The sequence below is a fragment of the Ranitomeya variabilis genome, chromosome 2, assembly GCF_051348905.1.
Source record: "Ranitomeya variabilis isolate aRanVar5 chromosome 2, aRanVar5.hap1, whole genome shotgun sequence".
Taxonomy (NCBI): Eukaryota; Metazoa; Chordata; class Amphibia; order Anura; family Dendrobatidae; genus Ranitomeya; species Ranitomeya variabilis.
Window position 1 is genome coordinate 978,361,830 of NC_135233.1, and position 12,851 is coordinate 978,374,680.

Genomic DNA, 12,851 nt, shown 5'->3' on the forward strand with positions numbered 1-12,851 from the left:
CAGTCAGTTATAGGCGGGCTGTCTCACTCAAATCACCTAAGAAGACATAGGGGGCAACATTTGGAGAGGGGCGACTCTAGGGTCCCGGAAGACCTCCGAGCCTACCCGTCATACGGGTGCGTCCTAGCCATATCATCTGGGGGACGAAGCAGAACATCATAATCGAGTTGTGAGGGAACTTCAGAAACAGACACAACAGTTGTGGGGACTATCCCGTAAGCACAGCAGGGGAGGACCACAACACACAAGCGCTAGAAGGTAGGCACAGATTTCCACCTGCAAAGGGAACCCTGGAGGTGCCATCGGACCGGCCGGACTTATGCAGCCCGGTTAACCGTATTCCGGATTGAGGATACTGAAGCCTTTAGTAAAGAGGTAAAGAGACTGCAACCTGGTGTCCTTGTTATTTACTGCAACCTGCACCGCACCATAACATCATCACCATCCACACCTTTCATTGGGCGCCCCTCAGCAGGGTCACAGACCGGGTCTAGCCACCGTGACAACCCCAGAACAGAGACTCAGAGGCCCGGTACCGGGTACCCCTCGGTCCTGCGGCAGTGGGGGCGCTCCATATCCCACAGATAGATCATCATTCTGTCAGCCTCGGGCAGCCTCTGTAAGTTATGTTGCTGCATGTGTAACTTCAGCATTGTGGGAGCGCATTGGATTTCAATTTAGTTCATAGCTGCTTGAAATGAGACAGAACACAATGAACGGAAGTGGCACCTTTCCTGCTTGAAAGATAGCTTGTGCTGTCAGACAGGAAAGCTAACTTTCCATCCACTATTATAATATACAGATGTGTCTGACAGTCTGAAGGTAAACTGTATGACATCTGACATTATCATATGAGGGTGTGTTCTACGTAGTTCTCTCAAGTCTACTAATTTAGCCTTAAAGGGGTTATCCAGCTTGTTTTTCCCTATGTGGCTATAAACTTACAGGCAGGTTGCTTTTCGCTACCTGATTACTATGCCCAGCGCCGATTTCTGCTTAGAGGTCACAGACCTCACCTGCTGGTGATTCTGCTGCTTCTTTTGACTTAACGTCAACAGAACTGCTCTTCTGGTTTGCTTTGTCAACGGGGCGTCACTGGTTTTGTCAGGCTGATTGACAGCCAGCTCCTCGGGGGAGTGGGGAGCCGATTGTCAATCAGCATGACATCAGCAGTGATGCCCCATCACCAGAGAAGAGCCAAAGAGAAGAAGCTGCTCTTCCAACTTGATATTACTGGAAGCCGGAAAGTTGCCGGGAGGAGAGGTCCGTGACCAGTCTGAGCTGGCAGAGATTGACTCTGGGCAGAACAGACAGGTAGTTAGCAACTATCTGCCCGATAGTTCTAAGCCCCTTAGGGGAAAATAACCAAAGTCATGGATAACCTCTTTAAACCAAGATGTCGGAGGATGACTGATTTTCAAGCATAACCTGCTTGACAACTACATTCAACCACTATTGCTTCACAATATATATTATAGTAACAGGAAGGGTATGTTCAAACTTTTTTTTCAGGAATTGTTGGAGCAGAAATTGTCCAAAAAGCATTAGGAGTTTAAAAAAAGGCACAAGTTTTGACTGGAGAGTTTCTGTTCTGAAAACTCCTGAAAAAAACTTAGTGTGAACATAGCTGAAGGGAGCCATTCCCATGATGTGTATACATACTGGCGTTCATGGTGGTCTTATGCGTGCAGCTACTGTGCCTGTAGCATCACCCAAGAAAGTTTGTAACTGGCATTCACACTCCGGCTTCAGTGACTGTAATCCAAGAAATAGCATTGCAATCACTATGGTCGACATTTGCTATGTTGCCCGTCTGAGGCACAAGGGGATTTCTCACAAAGGAGAATTAATTTTAGTCAGTAGATCTTGGAATAATAATAATTTCCACAATTGGATTTGTTTAAATTAAATGTTCCTGTGCTGAGATAATCTTATAAACGTGTCCCTGCTGGGTACTGTGTAATGGCTGTGTCTGACCGTACAGGAACATGGTCTGATCATACCACAGCTCCTGGGAAGGGGAGGAAGCAAAAGAATATACAGACATTACAGCACGGGATTGCAGATGATTCTTTTTGTGAGGTAAAAAAATTTCCTGCCTGTTTTTAACCCCTTAGTGACAGAGCCAATTTGGTACTTAATGACCGAGCCAATTTTTACAATTCTGACCAGTGTCACTTTAAGAGGTTATAACTCTGGAACGCTTTATCGGATCCCGCTGATTCTGAGATTGTTTTTTCGTGACATGTTGTACTTCAAGTTAGTGGTAACATTTCTTCGATATTACTTGCAATTATTTATGAAAAAAATGGAAATATGGCGAAAATTTTTAAAATTTTTCAATTTTCAAACTTTGTATTTTTATGCCCTTAAATCAGAGAGATATGTCACAAAAAATAGTTAATAAATAACATTTCTCACATGTCTACTTTACATCAGCACAATTTTGGAAACAATTTTTTTTTTGTTAGGGAGTTATAAGGGTTAAAAGTTGACCAGCAATTTCTCATTTTTACAACACCATGTTTTTTTTAGGGACCACATCACCTTTGAAGTGATTTTGAGGGGTCTATATGATAGAAAATAACCAAGTGTGACACCATTCTAAAAACTGCACCCCTCAAGCTGCTCAAAACCACATTCAAGAAGTTTATTAACCCTTTACGTACTTCACAGGAACTAAAACAATGTGGAAGAAAAAAATGAACATTTAACTTTTTTTTTCAAACATTTTACTTCAGAACCATTTTTTTTAATTTTCACAAGTGTAAAAACAGAAATTTAACCACAAATTTTGTTGTGCAATTTTTCCTGAGTACGCCGATACCCCATATGTGGAGGTAAACCACTGTTTGGGCGCACCGCAGAGCTTGGAAGAGAAGGAGCACCGTTTGACTGTTTCAATGCAGAATTGGCTGGAATTGAGATCGGACGCCATGTCGCGTTTGGAGAGCCCCTAATGTGCCTAAACAGTAGAAACCCCCCACAAGTGACACCATTTTGGAAACTAGACCCCCCAAGGAACTTATCTAGATGTGTGGTGAGCACTTTGAACCCCCAAGTGCTTCACAGAAGTTTATAACGTAGAGCCGTGAAAATAAAAAATCGCATTTGTTTTCACAAAAATGATTTTTTCGCCCACAAATTCTTATTTTCACAAGGGTAACAGGAGAAATTAGACCACAAAAGTTGTTGTGCAATTTCTCCTGAGTACGTCGATACCCCATATGTGGAGGTAAACCACTGTTTGGGCGCACCGCAGAGCTTGGAAGTGAAGGAGCACCGTTTGACTTTTTCAATGCAGAATTGGCTGGAATTGAGATCGGATGCCATGTCACGTTTGGAGAGTCCCTGATGTGCCTAAACAGTGGAAACCCCCCACAAGTGATACCATTTTGGAAACTAGACCCCTTAAGGAACTTATCTAGATGTGTGGTGAGCACTTTGAACCCCCAAGTGCTTCACAGAAGTTTATAACGTAGAGCCGTGAAAATAAAAAATCTCATTTTTTCTACAAAAATGATCTTTTTGCCCCCAAATTTTTATTTTCACAAGGGTAACAGGAGAAATTAGACCACAAAAGTTGTTGTGCAATTTCTCCTGAGTATGTAGATACCCCATATATGGGGGTAAACCACTGTTTGGGCGCACCGCAGAGCTTGGAAGAGAAGGAGCGTCGTTTTACTTTTTCAATGTAGAATTGGCTGGAATTGAGATCGGACGCCATGTCACGTTTGGAGAGCCGCTGATGTGCCTAAACAGTAGAGACCCCCCACATATGACACCACTTTGGAAACTAGACCCCTTAAGGAACTTATCTAGATGTGTGGTGAGCACTTTAAACCCCCAGGTGCTTCACAGAAGTTTATAACGTAGAGCCGTGAAAATAAAAAAATCGCATTTTTTCTACAAAAATGATCTTTTTGCCTCCAAATTTTTATTTTACCAAGGGTAACAGGAGAAAATGGACCCCAGAAGTTGTTGTACAATTTGTCTTGAGTACACCGACACCCCATATGTGGGGGTAAACCACTGTTTGGGCGCATGGCTGAGCTCGGAAGCAAAGGAGCGCCATTTGACTTTTCAATGCAAAATTGACTGGAATTGAGATCGGACGCCATGTCGCGTTTGGAGAGCCCCTGATGTGCCTAAACAGTAGAAACCCCCCAAAAGTGACCCCATTTTGGAAACTAGACCCCCCATGGAACTTATCTAGATGTGTAGTGAGAACTTTGAATGCCCAAGTGCATCACAGAAGTTTATAATGCAGAGTCGTGAAAATAAAAAATATATATTTTTTAACAATAAAGAATTTTTAGCCCCCAAGTTTTTATTTTCACAAGGGTAACAAGAGAAATTGGACCCCAAAAGTTGTTGTCCAATTTGTCCTGAGTATGCTGGTACCCCATATGTGGGGGTAAACCACTGTTTGGGCGCACGGCAGAGCTCGGAAGGGAAGGAGCGCCATTTTGGAATGCAGACTTTGATAGAATTGTCTGCGGGCGTTATGTTGCGTTTGCAGACCCCTAATGTACCTAAACAGTAGAAACCCCCAACAAGTGACCTCATTTTGGAAAATAGACCCCCCAAGGAACTTATCTAGATATGTGGTGAGAACTTTGAATGCCCAAGTGCTTCACAGAAGTTTATAATGCAGAGTAGTGAAAATAAAAAATATTTTTTTTCCCACAAAAAAGATTTTTTAGCCTCCAAATTTTTATTTTCACTAAGGTAACAAGAGAAATTGGATGCCAATATTTGTTCTCCAATTTGTCCTGAGTATTCTGGTACCCCATATGTGGGGGTAAACCACTGTTTTGGCACACGGCAGAGCTCGGAAGAGAAGGAGCGCCATTTTGGAATTCAGACTTTGATAGAATTGTCTGTGGGTGTTATGTTGCGTTTGCAGAGCCCCTGATGTACCCAAACAGTAGAAACCCCCACAAGTGACCAAATTTTGGAAACTAGACCCCCTAAGGAACTTATCTAGATATGTGGTGAGAACTTTGAAAGCTCAAGTGCTTCACAGAAGTTTATAATGCAGAGTAGTGAAAATAAAAAAATATTTTTTTTTCCAACAAAAAAGATTTTTAGCCCCCAAGTTTTTATTTTCACAGGGTAACAGGAGAAATTGGACCCCAAAAGTTGTTGTCCAATTTATCCCGAGTACGCTGATGCCCCATATGTGGGGGTAAACCACTGTTTGGGCGCACGGCAGAGCTCAGAAGGGAGGGAGTACCATTTGACTTTTTTAGCGCAAAATTGGCTGTCGTGTTTGGAGACCCCCTGATGTACCTAAACAGTGGAAACCCCCAAATTATAACTCCAACCCTAACTCCAACACACCCCTAACCCTAATCTCAACCCGATCCATAATCCTAATCACAACCCTAACGATAATCACAACCCTAACCCCAAAACAGCCCTAATCTCAACCCTAACCATAACCCTAATCAAAACCCTAAATCCAACACACCCCTAACCCTAATCCCAACCCTAACCCTAATCCCAACCCTAATCCCAAACGTAACACTAATCCCAACCCTAATTCAAACCCTAACCCTAATCCCAACTCTAACCCTAACTTTAGCCCCAACCCTAACCATAACTTTAGCCCCCGTCGTCACAAAAAAAGTTCAATGTAACCTTTTTTTTGTACGTCGCGTCCGCCATTTCCGCGCATGCGTGGCCGTAACTCTGCCCCCTCCTCCCCAGGACATAGACTGGGCAGCGGATGCGTTGAAAAACTGCATCCGCTGCCCACGTTGTGCACAATTTTCACAACGTGCGTCGGTACGTCGGGCCGACGCATTGCGACCGCCCCGTACCGACGCAAGTGTGAAAGAAGCCTAAGGCTACTTTCACACTAGCGTCGTACTCGGCCCATCGCAGTGTGTCGGGCCGACGTACCGACGCTAGCGTTGTAAGCGCCGCACAACGGGTGCAGCGGATGCTGTTTTTCAACGCATCCGCTGCCCCATTGTGAGGTGCGGGGAGGCGGGGGCGGAGTTCCGGCCACGCATGTGCGGTCGGAAATGGCGGACACGTCGCACAAAAAAGTTACATGTAGGTTTTTTTGTGTCGACGGTCCGCCAAAGCACGACGCATCCGTCGCACGACGGATGCGACATGTGGCAATCCGTCGCTAATGCAAGCCAATGGAGAAAAAACGCATCCTGCAAGCACTTTTGCAGGATGCGTTTTTTCTCCAACGACGCATTGCGACGGAAGCCAAAAAACGCTAGTGTGAAAGTAGCCTAACCCTAACCCTAGCCCTAACCCTAACCCTAAATTTAGCCCCAACCCTAACCCTAACTCTAACCCTAACCCTAACTCTAACCCTAACTCTAACCCTAACCCTAACTCTAACCCTAACCCTAACTCTAACCCTAACTCTAACCCTAACCCTAACTCTAACCCTAACCCTAACTCTAACCCTAACCCTAACTCTAACCCTAACCCTAACCCTAATTTTAGCCCCAACTCGTCTTCTCCTGCCGGCCGGCAGATGGCAGCAGATGGCGGGCGCACTGCGCATGCGCCCGCCATGATGAAAAAGCCGGCTGGCAGGAGAAGACAGAAGAGGACCCAGGGACACCGGGTGAGTATGTTAGGGTCCCCGAATCCCCCTATTTCTCTGTCCTCTGATGTGCGATCACATCAGAGGACAGAGAAATAACTGATCGCTTTTTTTTTTTTTTTTTGCGGTCGCCGGTAAACTGTTAATTACCGGCGATCGCAAAGCAGGGGTCGGTGCAAACCGACCCCGATCATGTTCTTTGGGGTCTCGGCTACCCCCGGCAGCCGAGACCCCAAAGATCTTCCGGGTGCCGGGCGGCGGGCGTACTGCGCGTGCGCCCGCCATTTTTTCCCGGAAAAAAGATGGCGGCGCCCATCGGGAGCCACGAGGAGCACCGGGGGAGGTAGGTAAGTATCGGGGGGCTATTGGGGGCCATCGGGGACCACATTTCTCTGTCCTCCGATGTGCGATCACATCGGAGGACAGAGAAATTAAACGGCAAATCGCGTTTTTTTTTTTTTTTTGTTGCGACGACCGGTAAACGGTTAATTACCGGCGATCGCAACTCGGGGGTCGGTAAAAACCCCCCGAATCATGTTCTCTGGGGTCTCGGCTACCCTCGGCAACCGAGACCCCAGAGAAAATCCGACTCTGGGGGGCGCTATTCACTTTTTCCACAGCGCCGTTAATTAACGGCGCTGTGGTTTAAGTACCCTTAGCGGCCGCCGTTAAAAGGCGTATCGGCGGTCGTTAAGGGGTTAAACAATGTTTTACTTCAAAGAAAGAATCAAAGTAAGAGTTTTTGCAGAGTCGAAAGAAATGTTTTTGAGGTGTAGATGACAAGAACGAGCCAGTGATCAGACGTGGGGGATGAATGAAAGTTCTTAATCAAGTATGACCCCAAGGCAGGGGGCATATTGCTGGGGAGTAATGGTAGAACCACATACGGAAATGGCAATGTCGGGCATAGGTAGATTAGTGGAGGGAGGAAACACAAGTAGTTCGGTTTTTAACGGGTTCAGTTTCAGATAGAGGGAGGACATAATGTTGGAGACAGCGGTAAGATAATCACTGGTGTTTTGTAATAATGCAGGCGTGATGTCAGGAGTAGAGGTGTATAATTGGGTGTCGTCAGCATAGAAATAGTACTGGAAGCCAAATCTACTGATTGTCCAATAGGGGCAGTATACAAGGAGAAGAGGAGGAGGCCTAGGACTGATCCTTGAGGAACCCCAACAGTAAGGGGAAGGTGAGAGGAGGAGGAACCAGCAAAAGATACAGTGAAAGAGCGGTCAGAGAGATAGGAGGACGGTGTCCTTAAAGGGAACCGGTCACCCCGTTTTTTCAATATGAGCTAAAAATAGCTTTAAATAGGGCCTGAGCTGTGCTTTATAACTGCGTCTTTATTGTCCCCTGATTCCCCACCTTTGCTGCCAAAATACCTTAGTAAAGTCGCCGTTTTCGCCTGTCAATCACGGCGGTCTGGTCAAATGGGCGTTGTGAATTCTCTGTTTCTCCCCCACCTCTTGCTTTTCCCTAAGTAATTTCTTCCCGGCGTTTGCGTAGTGTTTCGCGCCTGCGCAGTTAAGTCTAATGTCACGCCTGCGCATTATGCTTTGCCCAACTGTGGGCATAGCATACAGCTCATCTCTGCGCATGCGCGGCTCTTCTCTGTAACCTGTGTGCCCCGGAAGTCTGGCTATGCAAATGGTGTCCTGGATGCCGGTAAAATTTCCCCATCCAGAACTTCTTGCGTAAGTTTTGTAGATAAGCGATTTTCTTACAAAACTTACGCAAGAAGTTCTGGATGGGGAAATTTTACCGGCATCTAGGACAACATCATTTGCATAGCCAGACATCCGGGGCACACAGGTTACAGAGAAGAGCCGCGCATGCGCAGAGACGAGCTGTATGCTATGCCCACAGCTGGGCAAAGCATAATGCACAGGCGCGACATTAGACTTAACTGCGCAGGCGTGAAACACTACGCAAACGCCGGGAAGAAATTACTTAGGGAGAAGCACGAGGTGGGGGAGAAACAGCGAATTCACAACACCCATTTGACCAGACCGCCGTGATTGAAAGGCGAAAACGGCGACTTTACTGAGGTATTTTGGCAGCAAAGGTGGGGAATCAGGGGACAATAAAGACACAGTTATAAAGCACAGCTCAGGCCCTATTTAAAGCTATTTTTAGCTCATATTGAAAAAATGGGGTGACAGGTTCCCTTTAAGGCCAATGGAGCGGAGCATAGTGAGGAGGATCTGATGATCCACAGTATCAAGTGCTGCAGAGATATCCAGGAGAATTAGCATGGAGTAGGGACCATTATATTTAGCTGTTAGTAGATCATTAGAGACTTTAGTCAGGGTTGTTTCAGTAGAGTGTAAGGAGCGGAAACCCTATTGTAGAGAGTCAAGAAAAGGGTGTTCTGAAAGCTAGCGGATTAGATGGGAGTGGACCAAGGGTTCCAGGAATTTAGAGATGAAGGGAAGATTAGAGATAGTTCTGTAGTTAGGGTTAGGTGATAATGCCAATTGCCACAATACTGTGATTCGCTGCAGCATACGAACAAAGACGGGTGGGTGGAAAGACAGCGACATAGAGCTAGCACCAAACCCACTGTGGGGAAATAAAGCTCCAAAAGTTTTTTCAACAAGCCTTTGGTATAAAGAAAGAGGCACTGGCAGAAACTCTTTAATATGCATTACACTCATTAAAAAAAACCTTCATCCCAATGTAATCTGCTTTAATTCAAATGCATTTCAAGTGTCTATTATAGAGAATTCCTGTTTATACTAATTATTCCTTTACTGAAACTAAGCTATAAATATTTTTTCTATTTTTATCTTGCAATAAATCTAATATGGACTTACTTAATTTCCAATATTCATAGAAGCTCCCTGTCTTTATTTTAGTGCATATGGATGTCATATGGGGTCCCGTGCTCGGTGCCAGAGCCTTGAGCTACTAATTAAAAGCAGTTTATGGCTGAATGCAGATCCATCCACTTATTACATGGCTGGTTGTCCCAGTGTAATCTGATGATAACATATGACTGCATGGGGTAAAGAAACCGGAGCAAATTCTATTTTAAAATAGGTTCTTCTCTTGTTAAATACATCATTGTATGGTTGACCAGAGTTAGACAAGGCTCTAATGTGATGTCAATTTGTGGTGTTTGAGGGAAGTTAATACAGTCATGGCCAAAAGTGTTAAAATCTTGAAATTGTTCCTAAAAATAAGTAATTCTCCCACAAAATTATTGCAATTACACATGTATTGCTATACACATGTTTATTCCCTTTGTGTGTATTGGAACAGCACAAAAAAAAAAACAGAAAAAGAAGGCAAATTGGACATAATTTCACACAAACCCTCCAAAATGGGCCTTTCCAAAATTCTGGGTAAACATCATTGTTTCAGCATGTGATGCTCGTTCAAACTCACCTGCAGCATGTAACAGGTGTGGGCAATATGAAAATCACACCTGAAACCAGATAAAAATGGGAGACGTTGACTCAATCTGTGTGTACCACACTAAGCATGGGGAACAGAAAGAGAACTGTCTGAGGACTTGAGAACAAATATTGTTGAAAAATATCAACACTCTCAAGGTTACAAGTCCATCTCCAGAGATATTGATGTTCCTTTGTCCACAGTGTGCAACTTTATCAAGACGTTTACAAAATATGACACTGTAGCTAATCTCCCTAGACGTGGATGGCAGAGAAAAAGTGATGAAAGGTTGCAACACAGGATAGTCTGGATGGTGGATAATCAGCCCTAGCCAAGTTCCAAAGAAATACTAGCTGTCTTCCAGGCATAGGATGCATCAGAATGAAATTAAAAACTATGGCAGGAGACCTAGGAGGACCCATCTGCTGAGGCAGACACATAAAAAAGCTAGACTGAAATTTGCCAAAATATATGTGAGTAAACCAAAATCCTTCTGTAAAAGTGTCTTGTGGACAGATGAATATCACTGAGAGAGAAAAAACAGCCATAATTGCAATATCATGTCCTGACACAAACGTACAAACAGGATGCAGCGGGTCCCCCAAGATAAAAGCAGGGGCAGCACAGGTGCAAAATACTGAAAACAAGCCACTAACCCACCAAACATCTGTGGGGCGGCTGAAATTGCACACATGTGCTGCCTCTGCTCCTGCTTTTATCTTGGGAGACCTGCTGCATCCTGTTTGTGCATTTGTGTTAGGACATGATATTGCAAGTATGGCTGTTTTTTTTTCTCTCAGTGACATCGTTAATTTTCTTTTCCTCTTTCTGTGAATGTTTTGTGGACAGATGAGACCAAGATAGAGCTTTTTGGTAATCTACATCAGTCTACTGTTTACCAAAAACGGAATGAGGCTTATAAATAAAATAAAATAAAACCTACAGTGAAATATGGTGGAGGTTCAAAGATTTTTTTTTTTTGCTGCCTCTGGCACTGGAGGCCTTGACTGTGTTCAAGGCATCATGAAATATGAAGACTACCAAAGAATTTTGGGTCGCAATGTAGTGCCCAGTTTCAGAAAGCTGGGTTTGCGTCCTAGGTCATGAGTCTTCCAGCAGCTCAATTACCCTAAACATATTTCAAGAAGAACCAGAAATGGATGGAAACAAAGCGCTTTGGTTCTGAAGTGGCCAGCAATGAGTAAAGGTCTAAATCCCATTGAAAACCTATGGAGAGATCTTAAAATTGCTGTTGGGAAAAGGCATCCTTCAAATATTAGAGACTTAGAACAGTTTGCAAAAGAAGAGTGGTCCAAAATTCCAGTTAAAAGGTGTAAGAAGTTTGATGGTTATAGGAAGCGATTGATAGCAGTTATTTATCCCAAAGAGTGTGCAACCAAATTTTAAGTAGGGGGTGCCAACAATTTTTGTGATCTTGTGTGAAACTACCGTATGTCCAATTTGCCTTTTTTTTCTCTGTGTTTTTGTGTTGTTCCAATTCACAAAAAGGAAATAAACATGTGTATAACCAAACATGCAATTCCAATATTTTTTTGAGAGAAATACTTCATTTTCTGGAACAATTTCAAGGGTGCCAACACTTTCGACCATGACTGAATGTCCTCCAAACTCCTACCATGACATGTAGAGCTAATCAATGACCTATAGTATATCAATCAATCCGATACTGATACATGCCACTGTATGTACAGAGCAGAATACAAGAGAAGAAATAATATTTATATAGTAACAAAGCTTATATTCTGGTTTGGAAAAAAAGGTCATAATATAATATTTTTTTCTTCAACACAGCATTTAAATGGATGGCAGAAACACGGCTCTTCCGGTCACCATTCATCTTCTTGCCAACCCAGGTGACTCCGCAGTTTTTCGGCAGGCAGTCAAGCGAATTCTTCAGGGACTGTGTATGGATATTCAACTTATTCTGGTGTCTGATCGAGCAGCCCCAATACAATTCTATGAATATCGAAAGAGAAGATTTGAATTTCCAGGGATTTCGGTGATACTCTTTCTCCGTGAAGACCTAGGTGAAGAAAGGATCTCACTTTTGCAAAGCTTTTTCCAGCTACCCCCATGGGATCATGTGAACACAGGGTTTAGTCAAGGACCATCGCAATCATCATGCCAAACTAGTGATGACTTTTACTCTCTGGATGTGCATATGCCCGTGTGGGGAATAAGACAGGTGCACTATGGCACAGAGATTTTGAGAGTTACTCTATATTGTGATTTTGATAACTATGAGGACTCAGTAAGACTTTATGAAATGATTCTGGGGATGGAAGCGACCAGCCAAAAAATTGGATTCTGCTTCTTTGCCTTGCATTCTACAAAGAACACGTGCATACAATTTTCCTTAAAACAGTTGCCGCCTGGGGTGTGTGCCCAAGTAAAACATGCCTGTGCCCTGCAGTTCATGATACAAGCGATAGGACAGCTGGTTCCCTTGCTGCCTTACCCTTGTGTGCCAATCAGTGACATGAGATGGCAAACCCAAGACTATGATGGAAACAAAATCTTGCTTTTGGTAATGAATTCTGTTTCAACCATTTGCATAGTTTAAGCCTCATTTACATCCCTATACATGATTTCTGTGCTTTTTATGAAATACAAACACCTGCCAATATTGTACACCATAAGATAGTAAATATAAAATCACTAGTTTATTAATATAATACTTATCAAAAACACACATCAAAAAACAAAATAACATGGAGGCATCTCCAAAGAGAAACATGAGCTGCAAACTACATGGATAAGTTGTAATTAGTGATGAGTGAGCGTGCTCAGGTAAGGTGTTGTATCTTTGGTGTGCTTCAATACTATGTTCGAGTCCCCGCTGCTGTATGTC

The 12,851-nt window shown here is 43.7% G+C and overlaps 1 protein-coding gene across 3 annotated transcripts in view; it reads left to right on the forward strand.

The window, feature by feature from the left end:
• Positions 1-12,851, forward strand: part of FAM124B (family with sequence similarity 124 member B) — a 59,364-nt gene that overhangs the window by 36,006 nt on the left and 10,507 nt on the right. For 2 of the 3 annotated variants that reach the window (XM_077290862.1, XM_077290863.1), the window contains exon 5: positions 11,792-12,527. In XM_077290862.1, coding sequence (XP_077146977.1) covers positions 11,799-12,527 — 729 coding nt within the window. In that variant the 5' untranslated portion in view covers positions 11,792-11,798. Of the gene's footprint in view, positions 1-1,984; positions 2,083-11,791; positions 12,528-12,851 lie in introns of all 3 variants that reach the window. The other variant, XM_077290864.1, reaches the window with a different exon arrangement.